The sequence below is a fragment of the Pseudorasbora parva genome, chromosome 17 (genome assembly GCF_024679245.1).
Source record: "Pseudorasbora parva isolate DD20220531a chromosome 17, ASM2467924v1, whole genome shotgun sequence".
Lineage (NCBI taxonomy): Eukaryota > Metazoa > Chordata > Actinopteri > Cypriniformes > Gobionidae > Pseudorasbora > Pseudorasbora parva.
This window is the reverse complement of record NC_090188.1, coordinates 8,672,426-8,693,894: the sequence shown is the minus strand read 5'-3', so window position 1 is coordinate 8,693,894 and position 21,469 is coordinate 8,672,426. Positions and strand designations below refer to the sequence as shown.

Below are 21,469 nucleotides of genomic sequence, written 5' to 3'. Positions count from 1 at the left end.
ATGCTTATTGCTTAAGCTAAAAGTTACATGTTTTTCCTTCCCCCTTGCATTTGTATGTTTAGGTAGATGTATGCCTACTTTTTTATTGAATAGGCCTAAATACACACACAATAGATTAGTCTGCATTACAAACAACATTCACACTTATACATTACATAGACAAATAGAATAAACATTTAACACAGTATAGACATTAAAGGGATAGTTCACCCAAAAATGAAAATACTTTTATCATTTGCTCACCCTCAAGTTGTTCCAAACCTGTATGAGTTTCTTTCTTCTGATGTACACAAAAGAAGATATTTTAAAGAATGTTCTGGTCCCCTTTGACTTCCATAGTATGTTTGCTTACTATGGAAGTCAATGGGGCCCATCAACTGGTTACCAATATTTTTCAAAATATCTTATTTTGTTCTCATCAGAAGAAAGAAACCCATACATGTTTGGAACAATTTGAGGGTGAGTAAATTATGAAATCATTTCCATTTAATGGGTGAACTGTCACTTTAAATACACTACAAATTTACACAACATGCACTAGCTACTAAAGCACATGAATTATATTGCATAGGAATTCACATCAGCTATTGGCCCTTGGCATATAATGTGCGATGCATCCAGTAGTACTCCAGTAGTGTTTTAAAATGTAAAATGGCAGAGGGACAATTGCACGTTTGTATTTTAAGTAGCAAAAGTGGGTGCTTGATGCATTGTGGAGTCTAATGGCAGCACACATGACTATAGCTACACCCTTAAAAGTGAGCTGCGAACCTATGTTCCTATTGTATGTGATTAGAACAGTGTAAAGTATCTCTTTTAACCTTGCTGAAGGACGCTGCTGTATTTATTGACGTATGCAAATTGAGGGGCGGGGCTTGTATAAAAAAACAGGAACAAGAATCAGTTTCTCATTTCTGTCTGGAGTTCCGGTGAGAGAAAAACGAGACGTGGCGAAAATTGGTGAATATCGGTGACCTCCGAGCTGTTCTCCTTTATTCGTGTTGGGACACACGAGTAAGGGGGGATAAAACCGGTGTACAGACCGATCCCGTGCTGCCGCTGCTGATACATGGCTGATCAGGGGCTCATTAATAATAATAATTCCAGCCCGATCGGTGTGATCAATAATAACTGATCATCTGTGTTTCAGCTCAAAACATGCAGGATGATTTACTGATGGACAAAAGCAAAGCTCAGCCTTACCAGCACCAAGACCCGTCAAATACAGAGGCTCCATCCACCCCGACCCCCTCCGAGCCTCCTCCGATCCTGGACGAGCAGAACCACGTCGGTCACTCCGAGCGGGTCGCCATGGAGTCTCCGGTATTACCGGGTTTGGGCTTCCCTCAGGAGTCCTCTCTGTCACCGTCGTTCGGCAGCACTTGGTCCACGAACACCGTAGACGAGGGCTATTTCCAAGGGATTCCGTCGGTAAACGGCACGATGCTTTTTCAGAACTTTCCCCATCACGTCAACCCGGTGTTTGGAGGTAGTTTTTCTCCGCAGATGAGAAGATCACCGATGAGTGTGAACCAGAGGAACCCCTACAGCCACCAGACCCTCATCAATAAAGTGACCGCATCGTCCGCTTCTTCGTCCGCCTGGAATAACCATCAGAACGCGGCGTGGAGCTCCGCGGCGAACCCCTGGAGCGGCAGAGACCCGCGGAGAGCGCTCGGGCTCGGGCTGGGCGTCCCGTCTCCGCTCAACCCCATCTCCCCAACGAAGAAGCCCTTCCCGAGCAATGTCATCGCGCCTCCGAAATACCAGAGACCCGGAGCCATGCAGAAACCGTGGATGATCTCAGAACCTCCGGAACCCTTCAGAACCGACAACAGCAACAACATGCTGCCATTCCAGGTGAGATTATTCAGTAAATGTCGACATAATGCATCATAATAGAAACAAAACGTATTTTTTTAAAAAGACGTAATGTATGGTAGTAGTTAGAAAACATGTATCTTCTTGATAAATTTAAGACATAATGCCTCAAAATATTAATACAATCAAGTTTGTAGACATACTGTAATAGGCTATAATGTGTCCATAACAATGCATCGATTATCCTAATTAACAGACCTTAATAAAAGTAGCCTACATCAAAATCATAAAACAATTTATAGACATTAAAACACTGCAAAGTTATGGGTTTTATTTAAATGAATGTTATTTATTTTTTTATGTATTGAAGGACTTGACTAAAGTATATTCCTTGCCTGAATTTATAGCCTACTAGTTTATGTATATTTCAAAAAGTCTGATATCTCTAATGTATTTCTCTGAATGTAAGGTAGAGTTTTTCAAATTATTTTCCAGCTGTTTCTATAAATGTCATTGTAAGGTGGAAGGGTTCAAATTCCCATTAGAGGCTCTCCTGCAGCTAGCTGGGGGGGGGGGGGGGGGGCAACACCACTCGAATCTGATTGGTGCATGTTGAGTAAGGGGGCGGAGTCTGCTCTGCTGTCATGAACGGAAACATTGTAGCATTTTCTCAAATAGAGGGCATTGATATTTTGGTTGGAACAAAGCTTAATTCTTTCAATTTGAAAAGCATCTGAATCTGCTGTTTGATAGTGTTTTTCTCCATATTTGGCAGGAATAAATTATTCTAATGTTGTTGTTTTTTTTGATGAGTCATGCGCACAGTCTGTTTGTCTAAATTGCACCTCCTTAATGTTAATGAACTTTTGTAAAAACTAGGTAAACTGAGTAAATTCTACTAAAACACTGAGCATGAGAAGCAATTAAAGGGCAAGGGTTTTTAACTTAAACTGTCTTTGACCATGTGAGGGTCATCTTGTAAATGGGCAATTTCTGTCTTCAGATATTTTAGTTTTGAATGCATATTGTATTAGCCTAGAACACGCATATATCCATTACACTCAACATTGGACGTTGAAACCACATGTCAGCCTAACTCTAGTGTTTTTCTCATGAAAAGTGAGTCTGATTTCATGCACTTTTGCCCACAATGCTGTTAGTTTCCTGACATTGTACATCCTTACATGAATTCCTTCTTCACATACAATACCATCATTAAAAACAAATCAAGGAAATTTGATGCCTCTATTGGAGTTGTTGCAAAGTAAAGCGATTAAAAAAAAAAAAAAAGTTAGGTAAAAAATAAAATAAAGAAATAAAACAAATTTAGGAAGGAAGATATGTATAGTTTCAGTTTTGTAGTTCAATGTATAAGGTATGCAAGCAGGCTGCCACAATGCAAGATGCGGCATGTGTGCGTGTAGTTGTTTAATGCTGAAATATGTGTGGCTCGTGTCTGATAGTGACTGAAGTGAGGAGCTCAGCGTTTTGATTGCTCATGCTTTTCACAAAGTGGGCAGATTTTTATCTGGAACCTGAGAGGGGAAATATCGCTTTTTGAATGCTCAGCCAGTTGCGTGACAATAGGCTCGATGTGCAAACAATGTGCTTCCCTCGGTTGGCCTCTGCCCACTGCCGTATTCATCCACACACTTTCACCGGCTCACATGCTCTTTCACTTTTCCTTTTATAGTTTTGTTCATTCTCTTTAACTTGTTTAATCGCATACACCGTGGACTGGCGATCTCATTTGATTTGTGTTTGGCTGTCAGGGGACAGGAAAAATATTTAGGTACAGGTGATGCAGATTAACCATCTTGATCAGTGGTCATCCAAAACAGAACAAGTTCGAAATTCACAGCGCGTCATTAAAAAAAAATAGATACTGAGTCATTGGTCCTGGTCAATCAGATCACAAGCAGATGATGCTAAATATAGGTGTAAATGGGGTCTAAAATGTTTTGAGCTTGTCCACTTTCGATCACTTCTAGAGGTAATAAATTCGAATAATTTGAATGCTTTCGTAGTGTGGTCAAATACACTATATTGCAAAAGTATTGGGACACCCCTCCAAATCATTAAATTCAGGTGTTCCAATTACTTCCATGGCCACAGGAGTCAAAAATCAAGCACATAGGTATGCAGACGCTTCTACAAACATTTGTGAAAGAATGGGTCGCGCTCAGTGAATTCAAGCATTGTACCGTGATTAATTGCCACCTGTGCAATAAGTCCATTTGGGAAATTTCCTCACTCTAAATATCAACAAAGTGTAATAAAAAACCAATGCAGTTAGGAAAAACAGCAACTCAGCCCGGAGTGGTAGGCCACGTAAAATAAAAGAGTGGGGTCAGTGCATGCTGAGGTGTGCAGAAGTTGCAAACTTTCTGCAGAGTTGATAGCTACAGACCTCCAAACTTTTTGTGGCCTACCGATTAGCTCAAGAACGGTGCGTAGAGAGCTTCATGGAATGGGTTTCCATGGCTGAGCAGCTGTGAAAATACCCGTCTGGCAATCTGATGGACAAGTCTGGGTTTTGCAGTTTTCAGAAGAACAGTACAAGCCTGACTGCATTGTGCCAAGTGTAAAGTTTGGTAGATGGGGGATAATGGTTTTTTTCCAGGGTTGGGCTTGGCCCCTTAGTTCCAGTGAAAGGAACTCTTAATGCTTCAGCATACCAAGATATTTTGGACAATTTCATGCTCCCAACCTTGCGGGAACAGTTTGGGGACGGCCCTTTCCTGTTCCAACATGACTGTGCACCTGTGCGCAAAGCAAGGTCCATAAAGACATGGATGAGTGAATTAGGTGTGGAGAAACTAGACTGGCTTGCACAGAGTCCTGACCTCAACCCGATAGAACAACATTGGAATAAATTAGAGCGGAGACTGCGAGCCTGACCGAATGTGCTTCTAGAACACAATTGTCAACAATTCCCATAAACACACCTAAACCTTGTGGAAAGCCTCCCAAAAGAATTGAAGCTGTTATAGATGAATAGGGTGGGCCAACTTCATATTAAACTCTACGGATTAAGAATGCGATGTCATCAAAGTTCATGTGCATGTATAGGCAGGCATCCCAAAACATTTTGCAATATAGTGTACATTCAAATGGCCACAAAAGACCTCCTACTCTCCGCCTACTGACCTAACGCATAAACAATATGGAAAGCACGCTATCCAGACGGGCCCATGCATTTAGCCACGCATAGACCCTCCCCTCAAATATATCAGGACAGAAGTAGTTGAAAGTGGACAAAAGAGAAAAAACAGGTATGTGTCTCCCTCTTCTACTTGTGATCTGAATGACCAAAACGCATCTTAATACCAGATGTACCTTATCTGATCTTGACCCAAACCTCTGGACTGATGCTAATATGAAAGCCTGTGAAAAGGTGGTTTAGTGGCTCATCTATAACTTCTGAGCTTTGACCCCCTTCCTTCTGTCTTTCAGGAACGGAATCGACCCTTTGACCCATTCAGCTTGCAAACTTTGGAGAATTCCTTAATGGACATGATTATGACCGACCATGACAAAGGTAAACATCACCCTGCCGCTGGCCCACCAATGACTATCGCTGATATTTTATGGAGGAATCATTTTGCAGGTTAGGACTATTTATACATCCATGCTTGTTCTTTTAGCTTCAAATGATAAAAAGCATTAACCAAATGTCATTTGTTTTTTTGTTGCGTTTTCTACCACTGATTAAATGTTTTATGTTGACGAATGCTTTCAATAAATGTTATCTTAATTGCAAAATATGTCAATAACATTACTGTTCAAACATGTCTTTTTCTAATAACTTAATTTGTTCAGAAATCAAATTAGTCAAATGTTAAAATAAAAGTAATTTACAATAATTATTTCAAATAAATGCTGTTCTTTTGAACTTTCTATTTATCAAAAAATGTATCATGGTTTCTAATTAAATATAAACCAGCACAACTGTTTTCATTATTGATAATATTAAGAAATGTTTATTGAACAGCAAATCTTAAAGAATAATTTCTGAAAGATCACGTGACACTGACGACTGGCATAATTCTTTGCTAAAAATTCATATTGCTGTCAATTAAATAAATGACATTTTAAAATATATAAAAATGAGTGCTGTCAAATAAATTAATCGCAAATACACACATGCATGTATTAAAGAAATATTTTTTCATATTTATATATAATTTAAAATCTATAAATATAAGTGCAAATATATACATGAATGAATGTGTATTTATATATATACATAATAATTATTCACAGTACACACACACATTATGTAAACACACACTTTTAATTTTAATTATTCACTTTGACAGCACCAATTAAAATAGAAAACGGTTACTTTGAATTAAAAAAAATGACCACAATATTGCATATTTTAGTGTATTTTTGATCAAATGTAACCTTGGAGAGGCAAACCTTTGAATAGTAGTGTAAATAATAAAAAATATCTTCTCTATGTATTCTGGTGTTCATATGTTTGTAAAATGTGTTCGTTTGTATTTTAGGATTTTCACATCTGTTCTTCCAGAATTTTGATCATTACCATATTCAGGGATTCTGGGCAGACCATTTGCTGAAGGGAAAGTTTAGTTGTTCTAATCTGTTGTGGGAAATTCTTTCATGAGTTGTATTAAGATCACAGAGTCTCAGGGGACATTGTGAGAGATGGCTTTCCTCTCACAGACAATGGACGCGTGTGATTGTGTAAAATCGAGGTGAGGGAAGTTGTTGTTATGTGCTGGATGCATTTAGGCCCGTCTCAAGTGTGGAGCTGTTTTTCCAGATCTGGGATCTTGTGAATCTGGCAGTTATAGGATCTGGATTCTTGAGTGATCGTTCCTGGAAAGGTAGAGCAATCCTGACTGACTACCAGACACCCTGGCAAACTGTTGACCTCAAACAGATGTCAGTAAAGTAGGCTATGCACAGAAAAAGAGATGGCAATAATTTGCATCAAACCCAACTTTCTTGGAACTTGGAACCAAATGTTCCACTTAAATTTCTAAAGAAACCCTTTCACACCCTACATCTGTAGAAGTGATTGCTTACCATGTATGAGTTAGGGAAATATGTTTAGTCGCTGCAGTTTTGAGGACAGTTTTCCTCATCAATTATCAGTTTTGGACTGGCATGTTGTTTTTAATTAGGTTACTAGATCATTAGTAGATCAATGGTCCTGTAAAACAAGCTCCTCTTTCCAAATCAGTGTGTTGTTTGTCTCTAATCTTTAGTTTTCTTAAAATCTCCCTGTAGTCAATCATTTTATCCCTTAAAGTCATCTTTGATCAACAAAATGACATATTTAAACGTTTTTTCCTCTGAAAAAAAAATCTTCTTGCCATATAATAGCTTGAATGAAACTCTATATACCCTTGCTTCATTTAGTATACTAGAACCATGAATATGCAAATTAGCCCCGCCTCCACTCAAGTTTTACTCAAGTTACTGAAGTAAACGCTCCACAAAGGTATCGCTTTACAACGGGGGACACGTAACGTTAATTAAGATGATTAGCCTTTTGCTAGACTATGCTATCAAACAGCTAATAATATGTTAATGTTACACAAATACTTTGAACATAGAATGTCATTGGAGAAAGGCATATAGTTCATCTTGACATAATAATATACATAATTGACATAATTCATCTGCTACATTGCTAGATTTACACAATCATATACTCACCTAAAGGATTATTAGGAACACCTGTTCAATTTCTCATTAATGCAATTATTTAATCAACCAATAACATGGCAGTTGCTTCAATGCATTTAGGGGTGTGGTCCTGGCCAAGACTATCTCCTGATGATTTATCTCCTGGTGATTTTAGCAATTTTGAGCGTGGCATGGTTGTTGGTGCCATACTCAGACTGTCTGTACCCAGACAGTCTGAGTATTTCACAATCTGATCCGTTACTGGGATTTTCACGCACAACCATTTCTAGGGTTTACAAAGAATGGTGTGAAAAGGGAAAAACATCCAGTATGCGGCAGTCCTGTGGGCGAAAATGCCTTGTTGATGCTAGAGGTCAGAGGAGAATGGGCGGACTGATTCAAGCTGATAGAAGAGCAACTTTGACTGAAATAACCACTCGCTACAACCGAGGTATGCAGCAAAGCATTTGTGAAGCCACAACACGCACAACCTTGAGGCAGATGGGCTACAACAGCAGAACACCCCACCGGGTACCACTCATCTCCACTACAAATAGGAAAAAGAGGCTACAATTTGCACAAGCTCACCAAAATTAGACAGTTGAAGACTGGAAAAATGTTGCCTGGTCTGATGAGTCTCGATTCTGAGACATTTAGATGGTAGATTCAGAATTTGTGTAAACAGAATGAGAGCATGGATCATCATGCCTTGTTGCCATTGTGCAGGCTGGTGGTGGTGGTGGTGGTGAAATGGTGTGGGGGATGTTTTCTTGGCACACTTTAGGGCCCTTAGTGCCAATTGGGCATCGTTTAAATGCCACAGCCTACCTGAGCATTGTTTCTGACCATGTCAATCCCTTTATGACCACCATGTATTCATCCACTGATGGCAGGATAATGCACTATGTCACAAATCTCAAATAATTTCTTTAATTGTTTTCTTGAACATGACAATGAGTTCACTGTACTAAAATTACCCCCACAGTCGCCAGATCTCAACCCAATTGATAATATTTGGGATGTGTTAGAACGGGAGTTTCGTGCCCTGGATGTGCATCCCACAAATCTCCATCAACTGCAAGATGCTATCCTATCAATATGGGTCAACATTTCTAAAGAATGCTTTCAGCACCTTGTTGAATCAATGCCACGTAGAATTAGGGCAATACTGAAGGCGAAAGGGGGTCAAACACAGTATTAGTATGGTGTTCCTAATAATTCTTTAGGTGTGTGTATATCAACAGAACCGTGATAACCTGGCTTCTCTTAAGACTCCCCTGCTTCAGAGCGGTAATAGTTAATGATATGCTAAAGCCCGCCCACACTTTGGCGTGATTGGATTCATGGTAGTTTGTGACATATGAAACACCAGCGATTTCAAACCTTTTGCGCTTTTAGTTCGCTGCCGTTTTAAGGAGAAAATACTCAGCAATGGTGTTGACTTGTGAATTTGCACATGGTTTGTCTGAAAGCATATTTAAAACACCACAAACAACATCCAAACTTGATTTTCACCACAGAAGGGCGTTAAAGTCAGAAGGAATCTGAGAAATTGTGATTATCTTTTTCCCTGCCGAGTGATACGGCTTCAGGGTGTAGGGCTGGCAATATTATAAAAAAGTATTTTTTTCCCAGACACATTTGAAAATAGAGTAATCTTCATCTGAGCACACACGACTCTCTCTTTCTGAGGTTGCAACATTGACACACACACACACACACACAACCACAAAGATGCCTTTGTGCAAGCACACGCTCACAGATTTCTTTCGGACTTCTCACATGATCTGTCTTGTTACTGTGACCAAAGGTTTGAACCAAATCAGTTGTTTTCTACACGTCATAGGTTCTGAAAAATCTTCCAAAGCTTGACTGATACCGTGGTGACAGTCACAGCTTGGCAACAGCCGCAGTCTGATTTCATTATGCTCAATAACTCAGCCATAATGATCAAACTAAACAAGCTGATGAGAGGAATATATGAGGATACTGTTTCTACTCGTATGCACAAACCAATTCCTCTCATTACCGTTAGAACTGGGAATCGTTTGACAGGGTGACTTGTAATCTGGGACGCTGCAGTCCGCTAGGTCGAGACCAAGCTCATTTTGACCCTGTAAGCCAAAGTCGAGACAATAGCTAAGATCATGATGCAAGCTGTTTGTCAAGCCTGGGCTCGTGTGACTTTGGACAATGACTTGGATAAAAGTGTCTGTGTCTCATGGTTCACTGTTCAACTTGTCCTGTATTGAAAAATCAGCATTTGTGGTTTGGGAATATTTTGCATACAGGAGAGATGATGTATATCATAGAGCCAGATAATTTGCAAGACCTGTCAAACTATCGTTGAGCCAGAGTACGGGCCATCGACACAGAACGTGTTTTTGCATTTTAAAACACGAAATGCAGGTCTAGAGATGGTTTAAAACTTGAACTTTTATGTTGAGCATCACGTTTAAAATGCTGCAAAAGACAGGAGACTCTAACGCAATGGTTAAATATGTCTGTTTACATAAAAAAAGCAATGGCACATTCTGAAGCAGGTGAACAAAAATCAGTAATACTGGATCTGTACAACATACGAAGCTAGTTAAAAAAGTCATAGAGAAATATCCAGCCCCATCATGTATTGTTTATTTAAAGATATGGTGCCTGCAAATATCTTTAGGCCAGCTTCCAAAAAATGATACAGACAAGTATGTGTGTAAGGTTTTAAAATCATTAATTCATTAAAAGGTTAGTTCACCCAAAAATTTTAATTCTCTCATTAATTACTTACCCTAATGTCGTTCGACACCCGTAAGACCTCCGTTCATCTTCAGAACAGAAATGAAGATACTTTTGTTGAAATCCGATGGCTCAGAAAGGCCTTCATTGACACCAATGTCATTTCCTCTCTCAAGACCCATAAAGGCACTAAAGACGTCGTTACAAAGCCCATCTCACTACAGTGGCTCTACAATCATTTTATGAAGCGACAAGATTGTTTTTTGTGCGCAAAAAAACTAAGTAACGACTTGCGAGGGCCGATTTCAGAACAAAGTTTGGGGAACCGTTATGAATCAGCGTATCGATTTATGATTCGGATCGCGCACCAAACTACTGAAATCACGTGACATTGGAGATCCGAATCCTGAATCGATACGCTGATTCGTAACCATTTGAATCTTTGTTTTGAAATTGGCCCATCACTATATAAGTCGTTATGTTGTTTTTTTTGCGCAAAAAAACAAATTTAATTTATAATAATAAAAAATTCAATTTTTTTTGTATTTTCCAGTGATTTAACTGTAGAATTTCATTAAATATGTGTTAAAAAGTGTTGTCAATGGATTTCAAAATGTAATTGCAATTAAGATAAGATGCTTTTTTGGTAAGACTTTACAATAAGGTCTCATTCGTTAAAATTAGTTTATATTAGCTAACAAACTAACCATGAGCAATACATTTGTTACTGGATTTATTAATCTTTGTTAACGTTAGTTAATATTAATACAGCTGTTCATTTTTTGTTCATGTTAGTTCTCAGTGCATTAACTAATGTTAACAAACAAAACTTTTGGTTGTAATAATGTGTTTGTAAATTTTGCATTTAACATTAACAAAGATTAATGAATCCTGTAGAAGTAAAGTTCATTATTAGTTTAACTTAGTTAACTAAAGCTAACTATTGAAATCTTATTGTAAAGTGTTACCGATTTATTTTATTTTATAAATTTTTGTATAGATAGATAGATAGATAGATAGATAGATAGATAGATAGATAGATAGATAGATAGATAGATAGATAGATAGATAGATAGATAGATAGATAGATAGATAGATAGATAGATAGATAGATAGATAGATAGATAGATAGATAGATAGATACAATTAATACATAACGTTCCTTTTTAGGAAAGAAAACAAAGTAAAGTTACAATGTCACATTAAATGCCTTAAAATCATTAAAAATAATGACATTAACATATATAATTACATGTAAACATTGACAGCCCTAGAATTTGATCAACACTGAACTAATTTCAGCTGAACAAAAGCTGAAATGCATCATTTTCCTGTTATCACTGTAAAGCTGCTTTGAAAGCACCTGTATTGTATAACGCACTAATAAATGTCATTTGACTTGACTTGACCAGATTTAAAGCGGTACTCCACCCACAAATTCTGACATCATTTACTCACCTTCATGCCATTCCAAATTTGTATGACTTTCTTTCTTTTGTGCAACACTGAGGAAGATATTGTGAAGAAAGTTTAAACTGTTTCTCTTTTTTTGGTCATACAAAGGTGGACAAAGCAACATTGGACCACATTGACTGTCATTGAATGGACAACAAAAAACACACACATTTTCCACACAAAACAGAAAATCATATGAGCAAGTAAATGATGACAATGTTAACTTTGGGTGAATATCCCTTTAACTGTTGTTTTCAGATTATTCCCGTAGCAGTTTGTCAGTTCTCAGCACACAGCATTTCACTGCAGGGTCTTTTCTATTAATAGTTCAACATTGTTTGTCTTTCCTTAAAGCCGTCCTGTTAGGCTGTCCGTGTGAAGCTCAAGGTGTATGAATGTTGATGTGATAGTTGCTCAATTTCAAGGACATTACAGTCTCAGTCTGTTTTTCCACTGTAAAAGCTTTTACCGATGCCCTCCTAAAGGCATGTTGGTCAAACATTGAGCTTTTTAGGGTCATATTATATGTCCTGTTTTTACATGCTAAACCAGTTCTGATATTAACATGCCAGCATACCAGGATTATTGTAAGCAAGTTTTGTTTTGATCCTTTTAAATTCAATCCATCATGATACTTTTTTCTGAAAATAAGTCTCATGTACAAAAACTGTCAATAATTGGTATAAATCAGCTCATCAAAAAACACACATTGGTAATACTCTACAATATAGTCTAATTTATTAACATTAGTCAATGTATTAAATGAAACTAAAAATTAAAATGAACTAACAGTGAGCAATATGTTTCTTACAACATTTATTAATATTTGTTGTTTGTTTGTTAATGCTAATTTACAGTGCATCAACTAATGTTAACAAAATGCTGTACTTAACAATACTTAACTTAAAAAAAGTATTAATAAATTGTTAGTTCATGTTAACTAATGGAAGCCTTATTTTAAAGTGTTACCAACTCACTTACATGAGAAATTGCCATTTGTAGTTCTTAATTCAGAATGCAAATCTCTACCTATTTTCAACAACAAAAAAGTACAAAATCAGATTGACCAGATTTCAGATCATTGTCAGATCAAACATGTTTTTTACTATGTTTAAGTGTGTGATGGGTGCTTTTAACATAAATTCCACCGGGTTTATGAGAAGCTTAGCTCCTATTCTAATTGTGTGTGTCTGTCCAAGTCATCAGATGTTGTATATAACCTTTATTTTAAGCTGGTGCATGTGTCAGGGGAAAAGATGGCTGATGTGTGTATCTGTCATAACAAGACTAGAAAGTTGCCCTCTTGCATGCAGAAGGAAAGACGCTGACATTTGCTTCCAGAGTTCAGGCCTGATCAAACAGCGAGTGGGGAAAGGGAAATGCATGATTTGCATAACCATATACCCCTGTGAGGAAATGTCAGGGGGACGTGTTTGGCTCTGTCTTTGAGGTGTCTCTTCTCTGTCAAAAGAGTCCTGATGTTAATCTTAATTGAATGTGAGCTGTAGATTTCCATTAACAGCAGATGTGGGAATATCAGTACTGAAATATGCAGCTAAAACCAGTTTAACGTGGTAGATGGGAGCATAAAAAATTTTAGGTGGTTGACTAGCTGGTCCGCCATAGAAATTGTAGATCCTGATCCATCCTGAACCTGTGGTGAATGGCTACAATGTTCTCAGAAGCTTGACCACCAAGTTTTTGTGACCTGGTTTTCCAGTTGGGCCCATTACCAGCTCATCCTCCTCCCTACCAGCTGGTAGTCAATCTGGTCAACCTCATAAACCAGCTTGGACCATGTTCTAGCTAGGGGTGTGCGATTATATATCGTCTGCGATATCGTAATTGTTGTTTTAACGATGTGCGGTCTGACATGATCAAGTATATCCCTCACACACACCCAGAGAGTGCCTGCATACGCTACATTATGTAGTCTTGTAGATTAGACTAGTGAGGGTGTGCGCATTTGTAGTCCACACATTGACTGCGTGATCATTTAATGTAGTTAATAAATATCACACAAAGAGTGCAGTTTTTCTCCAGTTATCAGCATGATAATGTGATACTGATTATATAAAAGTTTATTTCACAAGAAGTTAATATTAGGTGACATATTTTAGACACCATATTGGCAGTTTTTTCTCTATTTCGCCAACAAAAAATAGTTCAAAACAAAAGTGACAGCTGTAATTGTGTCTCTGAGCAACACGTGCAGTGTTACCTTACTGAATGAATCAGCACTTTGAACAAATCAATTTAATCAATGATTCAAAGACTAAGATCAGGTCAAATGCTTCGTTCCTGAATGAATCAGAAATTTGAATGAATTTAATTTCACATTTAAAGTGGCTTTTCATGCTTTAAATTATTTAAAATATCAATATTTAACATTTTATGTTTTAAACATCAAAACTTTATTTTATGCATAACTGCAGGTTATTCATTTGTCACTTCTGAGCTGCATTAAACGGTCTGTGTAAATGATCTAAATGCCACTTCAGATGCAGATTCTGTTTCCTCTACATTGCAAAGATGTATTTTGTTGATACTTATTTCATTAGTTTTGTAACCACCTTAGTGTTATAATTACATTTTATTAAATTTATGAAATTGACACAAAAGATGGAATATAATTAGGTTTAAAAAATAAACATATAAAGGTAAAAATGCCCATAAAAGGTAAAAATCCTTTTTCCAAAAGATTATTTTGGTCACTGCTGTGAACTGACCACCACACAGAATATGAATAATATCAAAAACCTTAGGAGTCCGCTGTCCTCGGCAGTCCTAAACCTGCCAAGGTACCAGCACAATAACACACTCAGCAAAATATTGAGTCTATTTATCGTTATTGAGAAAATCCCAGAAAATATTGAGGTATCTTTTTTTTGTTGTTGTTAATATCGCACACCCCTAGTTCTAGCTGCTAGCCTGGATGCCAGCCGAACTTAGCCCCGCTCACAACATTTATAATCAAGACTTGATCTGTTGTGGAGCAACTATGCTTGAACCTGAGCTGTTCGGACCAATGTAATTGTCAGGACGGGCTTAATACGAATGGACAGATTATCAACGTAAGGATTCCCATCACCAAAGAGCGCTTGGGTTGAATTAGTTTTAATCCTGAACGTTGAACTTGTTGGTATATGCATTCACCTTTGCTATTTATCTGAAAAATGATGATCGTGTTAGTAAGTTCTCAGTGTATCCTTAAAATCTTTTTACCACACCGGCAAAGATCGTTTACACTCATTTTCTTCTTCTACTTCTTCCAGCGTGCATGGAGTTGACTTCTGTTGACAACTATGCGTCGCTCAACATACGTCACTTACTCCGCTGCTCTGATTGGTTGTAGGTCTATCCAGTTGAGTGCAGAGGCATTTTCTTTCCTGGTTCTGTTGAAAAACGTCCCATAATCACAGCCCAATGGAGCAGTATCAGACTCATATTCTGACTAGAATCTGAGTCTGATGATGTCAGGCTATCTAGCTACCATCTGTTTTTTGTCAGATTTTACAGATGGGTAATGTTTACACCAGCAGAGATGCTCTTAAGTTTTTCTGTTCATCATGTCACCTTTGGGTCAGAACTACAGCTGCAGTCTGTTAGAGACTTATTCACTACCGACTCTCTTTTCCAGCTGTCTTGAAGTCTGAAACAAGTGAAACCAGCCCCAGAATTACAACCACTCTGAAATATTTAAATCCATTGTAAGGTTATAAACAGTGGCGTGACGCAATGCAGCTACGCGTTAAATTCATGACTCTAAACTGACGCCCTGTTCTTTTTCTTATGTGCTTCAAGCACTCGTAATACTTCTGTTCTGGATTTGCAATGATCACTTTGCCACGTCCGGTGTATACACGGTGTAAGTGTGTCCCATTATCTGCTTGACCTCAAATTTGCTCATGCAAATTCTTCCATAGTGTCTCCTATGTTTAAACCAAATGTAGTTTGGAAAGGAAGTATTTGTCCATTTTCCTTTAGTACACCATGACATGTATTTCAGTGAAACTTTCAAAATATCTTCCAAATTAGATACAGATTAGATTACCGGAAAAACTAAATAGCATTAGATACAAGATTAAGCTGTGTGTTTTATGCCTAAATGAATGAGAAAATGTGCACTTAAATTCAAGATGATTTCGAAATATATAATGACCTTGAATAGCTATAGGTAAAATACATGTATACATTTAATGCAATGTACAAGTGCGGTCACATACCACTGCTTTGTGAATTTTCACAGCCAAATTCCAATTTCAGCTGGAATTCATGTAATTACTGAATTTTCTTTTTCCGAAAATTATTCCATAATTGACTTGCCCTCAAGCCATTTTAGGTGTACATGTCTTTCTTCCTTCAGCCAAACACAATCTGAGTAATATTAAATAATATCCTGGCTCTTCCCAGCTTTGTAATTACATTAAATGGTACCCAAACTTTCAAAAAGCGTATCCATCCATCATAAAAGTAATCCATACAACTCCAGAGGGTTAATACATGTCTTCTGAAGTGAAGCAATGGGTTTTCTGTAAGAAAAATGTCCATATTTAAAAATTTACAAACTATAATCACTGGCTTAGAAGTCTAAAAAAAAAAGTGGACCCACTTTATATTAGGTGGCCTTAACTACTATGTACTAACATTGTAATTTATCACTTGATACAATGCACTTATTGTGTACATACATGTTTTTACATTGTACTTACATTTAAAAAAATACCTGCATGTAATTACATCTGTAATTAATTTCTGTAGTTACATTTGTAATTACACAGTTGGCACTTCCCTTACACATAACCATATCCTTAAACTTACCCATCCCACCACACCTGTCCCTAACTCTACCCATATCCACCTCAATATCAGCAAAAGTGCTTTGCAATACAATTTGAACACAGTAAGTACATTGTACTTATTTTTTGATGTAAGTACATAGTACTTAAGGCCACCTAATATAAAGTGGGGCCAAAAAAGTTTTAAAGAATATGTCAGAGGATTTCGATAAGAGAAGAGGAGCTACGTCAGAGGTAACCCTGAACGCGCGCATGGCCATTGCCAGAAGCCAGTGATTTATAGTTTTAACTTTGCTAACGAAGACATTTATTAAAGGGGTCCTTGATTATGATTTTTACTTTAGTTAGTGTGTAATGTTGCTGTTTGAGCATAAACAACATCTTTCAAAGTTACGACGCTCAAAGTTCGAAGCAAAGGGAGATTTTTTTTTTTAAAGAAATCTCTTTTTAAGGACTGCAACAAACAACTGGTAGGAACTAAAACAAGCTTATTTGTGGTTTAGTGACATCACTAACCATTCAGAAACATCCTGTTGCATTCTACATATTGTCACTTCTTCTTGAGTCTCTCCATCATTGTCTAAATTCAGTTTGAACATTAAAAAAAGAACAGTGTCTGACATTTTCAGTGTGTTGTCTGCATGAGGCAATCGGAGCTGCTAACACGAGCCCTTGAAGCTCCTCCCTCTTCTTGAAATGGGGTGGGAACAGCAGCTCATTTGCATTTAAAGGGACACACAAAACTACATGTTTTTTCACCCTCAAAAAGTGTAAAGTGTAAAATTTTAACATGCTATAAAAATTATCTGTGGGGTATTTGGAGCTAAAACTTCATATACACACTCTGGGGACATCAGAGACTTTATAGGGGCATTATAGGACCCCTTTAACCCATGGATGGATGGATGGATGGATGGATGGATGGATGGATGGATGGATGGATGGATGGATGGATGGATGGATGGATGGATGGATGGATGGATGGATGGATGGAGCTTCAAAACTCAGGCACTATTCAATGTCATTACAAACAGGATACAGGATATTTTATTATTACAGGATATTATTTAATATAACTCAGATTAGCTGAAAAAAGAAAGTCATATACACCTAGGATGGCTTGAGGGTGAATAAATTATGAAACTGATATAACTATTAATTTAAGTGCAAAATATTTCCCTGAGCACATTTCGCAACAAGTTTGTCATGCAAATTCATAACGTTGATCAACAGAAAGCTGCTTGAAAAGCGTTTGGAAGTGACTTCTCTACACTATTGACATCAACCTTTTAGCAAGCATCTGCTGAAAGACATCGACTAATAACAGCTGTTTGTTTATTGGGAGTATTGTGTGTTCAAAATGACTCAGCAGTGACATTTAATTCAGATGACGGAAGCGTAGGCTTTATTTAAAGTACATTGTGCTGTTGATGAGATGAATCATGGGTCTCTTACAAGGTGCTGATGTCTTACAATGTAATCGTGATTCTGTCTTCATTTAGAAATCAACTTTACACCTTTGTATTAATATCATTGGGTGCTTTGGCTAACGTTGGCGCTTGTCCTGATGGTTGCACTGCTTTTGATTTGAATTATTGAGAAAATTGTCCAAATGTGAAGAACCGTGCTCCCAACACAGCTGCTGGTTCTCACTTGAGACTCTAAATATAGCACAGCACACTAACCCCAACAACACTTCCAAGCTAGGAAGCATTTGCCCTGTTCGTCTTACAATCTCACTGGGCCAAATACCTGTTGAAACCGCACCACGTTGCACGTTTCTCATCGCTCGTCATTATTTGGCATTGATTGAACCACTGAAGGGCAGAGCGTCTCTGGGATTCTGTCTGCTGTAGGGAAGAAGTTTGCAAATGTGACTTACGACGGTTCAGAATTTGCGTAAGAGCCCGTCGAGGCTTGCTCGCAGCGTTCCCTGGAATCCCACAAGAGTTTTGATGTCATTTGTAACCAAAACTGCTAATGCTGGCACATTGGAGCTCTGTGATACTGAAAATAAATCAACAGCTGTTTTACAGCCATGCAAATGAACTCAACATGTAGCAACAGAGCATCCATGTGTGAGTTTGCTTAGCTATTCTTGGGGGGATGCATTAGATGTGCTCTAATATGACACAATTCCTTTGGGGACACGTGGGGATGTCCTCATTTAGAAAGAAATAGAGTTTTTATTCTGAAAATCCAAATGCAAGTGTTTTGTTTATGGGCTTGGGTAATAATTCAGCTGTACGTCAGCATTTTGAGATGTGCTAGAACACAATTCATAATACAACGGAAATATGCCTTGCATTCTCGATTATAGAACTAGTTAGAGTTTAACTAGTTGCTTTAAAGATCTGTATGCTAAAATTCATTGATGCTTCAGAAATGTGTCTTCGGGGAGAATTGGCTAAAAATATCTTTTTTTTGCTTTTTTCTTTTGGTTTTACACTTGGTGTTCATGATAGTTTAGTGAATTAAACTAGAATGTCATGTTTAAAAAGGTAATAAACTGGTTTGCAGCATGTTAGGTGTCTCAGTGGTGTCATAACTCTCATGGTTTGTGTTCTTCTCATCTCTTTGTAGGACGCATGGGTCTCAACTTTCACCATCCCGTAGCTGAACATATATTACCACCGAACGGTGAGCATCTCTCTCTATCACAGTACTGCATTAATGCTAATGAACACAGGCTTTTCATTTCAGATGAACAAAGTATTGGATTTCTAAGACAGCAAAGACTTCTTGTTATATATTCCATCTTATTCAATATACACTACCTTTTAAAATTTTGGGGATGGGAAGATTTATAATGTGTTTGAAAGAAGTTCAATTTTTGTGCTTACCAAGACTGCATCTATTTGATCTCAAATACAGTAATATTGTAGAATATTATCAAAATATTAAAATGTTCTATTTTAATGTATTTTAAAAGTTATGTTGTGATGGCCATGCTAAATTTTCAGCAATCTTCAGTGTCACATGAGCCTTCAGAAATCATTCTATGCTGATTTGCTGCTCAAGAAAAATTTATTATAATCATCAATATTTCTGTGCAAACCTTTGTAATTGTTTTTTTTTTTCAGGATCCAAAAACATTATTTGAAATATATATATATATATATATTTTTTTTGTAACAATTTAAAGGTCTTTGCTGTCTCTTTTGATTAATTGAATGCATTTTTGCTGAAAAAAAATATTAATTCAGTGATTAAAATTAAGATTTTTTTTAATGATCCAAATGTTTCGAACGGTGGTGTTTATGGTTATTTGGTGATCTGTAGGCCTGTATACTAGTTTCTTCTCAGACATTTAAACGGCTAATTAATACCATTAGCCACATGCTACAGAAATGTTTCCCCCTTGTGTCTATTTCAAAATCTACCAATGAATACAGTTTAAAGGCAAATTCACAGCCCACTGACAAATGGCAACAGATAAGTTGGCAATTGGATTAAATATTTTATTTAAAAAAAAAAATAACTCATGTTCACACTGCCCCAACAGGCACCAGCAAACACTGATCTGACATAGACAAATGCCAGCAAACACATTTGTTGGGTTTTGCGATGTGAATTGGCCTTAATTGAGCAATTAAATTAATAATAATTAAAATGTTGTGCTATAAATATCAGCATTATATTTTCTCATATCAGCCAATGCAAAACCCATTTCCGTGTTCCAGTAGTGTCCTTTAGGCCCCAATGAAATGTGCTGACGCTCTGTTTCCTCCTGTGGTGCCACCAAACCGCACACATGAGCATCTCCCCTGCTATGATTAGCAGCCCTGAAAGCTTATATACACACAGTCCACCTCAGCAAACGGCGTATGGCCAGAGCAACAAACATGAAAGGGAGGAAACGCCAGGAGCAGTTTTACCGGGGTCACAGTGATGACTCGAGATAATTGTGCTCATTAGCCTGATGGTTGTAGTAGCTATCTGCATATCTGCTGTAGGTACCACTGCAAAGCTTCAAGTGGGATGTTTGAGGCCTGGCATGTCATTCGTGGGTTTTATGGACACCGTTTGGTGGAAGCGGCACAGGAAGGAGCCGCCAGGGCTCGAGACCACCCTTAAAACCTCTAATTTAGACAATTTAACTGGGAAAATAGTTTCCATGTCTGTTTGTATGAATTCACCTTTAAAGTCTGAGGTTGCTCAGGCTGAAGGTTGCGGTCTTTAAACTCTAGAATGTATATTTTTAAATGATTTAGATGCAGGATTGATATTAAAAGGTTTTGCCCGCCAGCCACTGCCCAAATTGAACCGGCACATTTTTATAGTATATATTGGAAAATAAAAATCTCCCTACATTTTGCAATTTACATACTTATATTTATGTGTATATGTGTGTTATTATAATAACATTGTAGATTATTTTATTTAATATTAATATAAAAATATCTAAAATATAATTATACAATTTTAAAATAGTTTAAATGCATATATGCTCACATATAGACACCACTTTCCTTGGCAGCTAAGTTTGAAATAAGTTATTCATCTAAAATATATATATTTTTTTACTTTTTTTAAAGCTTAATTTCAATTAACAGAAGTGTTTTAATAGTTTTAGTTTACATTTACATTTACATTTACATTTAATCATTTAGCAGACGCTTTTATCCGTTTTAGTGAACTATATTAACCCTGTCTTATATATATATATATATATATATATATATATATATATATATATATATATATATATATATATATATATATATATAATGTGTGTGTGTACATAACAATTTGAGAAATGGGAAACAACCTTTTTTTAGTGGAGCAAATATGAACCCGATTTAAGTTGGCATTGCTCTTGAAAGTGAATTTGAATCCCTTATTTCTCCACTTGTATTTACGTCTTAGTAAACCGAAAGCAAACAAGAATTCACATATATTATATTACATATATTGATGTATTTCCTTTTCAGTTACTTAGTTTTTCTTCATGTGTTTAGTGCCACAGATTTAGCTGATTGGTCTGTTTTAAATCTGACATT

At 37.1% G+C, this 21,469-nt stretch overlaps 1 protein-coding gene across 6 annotated transcripts in view; it reads left to right on the top strand.

The window, feature by feature from the left end:
* Nucleotides 1–21,469, top strand: part of cpeb3 (cytoplasmic polyadenylation element binding protein 3) — a 42,778-nt gene that overhangs the window by 2,059 nt on the left and 19,250 nt on the right. For 4 of the 6 annotated variants that reach the window (XM_067420828.1, XM_067420827.1, XM_067420831.1 and 1 more), the window contains exons 2-4: nucleotides 1,151–1,860; nucleotides 5,278–5,431; nucleotides 19,050–19,106. In XM_067420828.1, coding sequence (XP_067276929.1) covers nucleotides 1,151–1,860; nucleotides 5,278–5,431; nucleotides 19,050–19,106 — 921 coding nt within the window. The remainder of the gene's footprint in view (nucleotides 1–1,150; nucleotides 1,861–5,277; nucleotides 5,432–19,049; nucleotides 19,107–21,469) is intronic. The other 2 variants (XM_067420830.1, XM_067420829.1) reach the window with 1 other exon arrangement.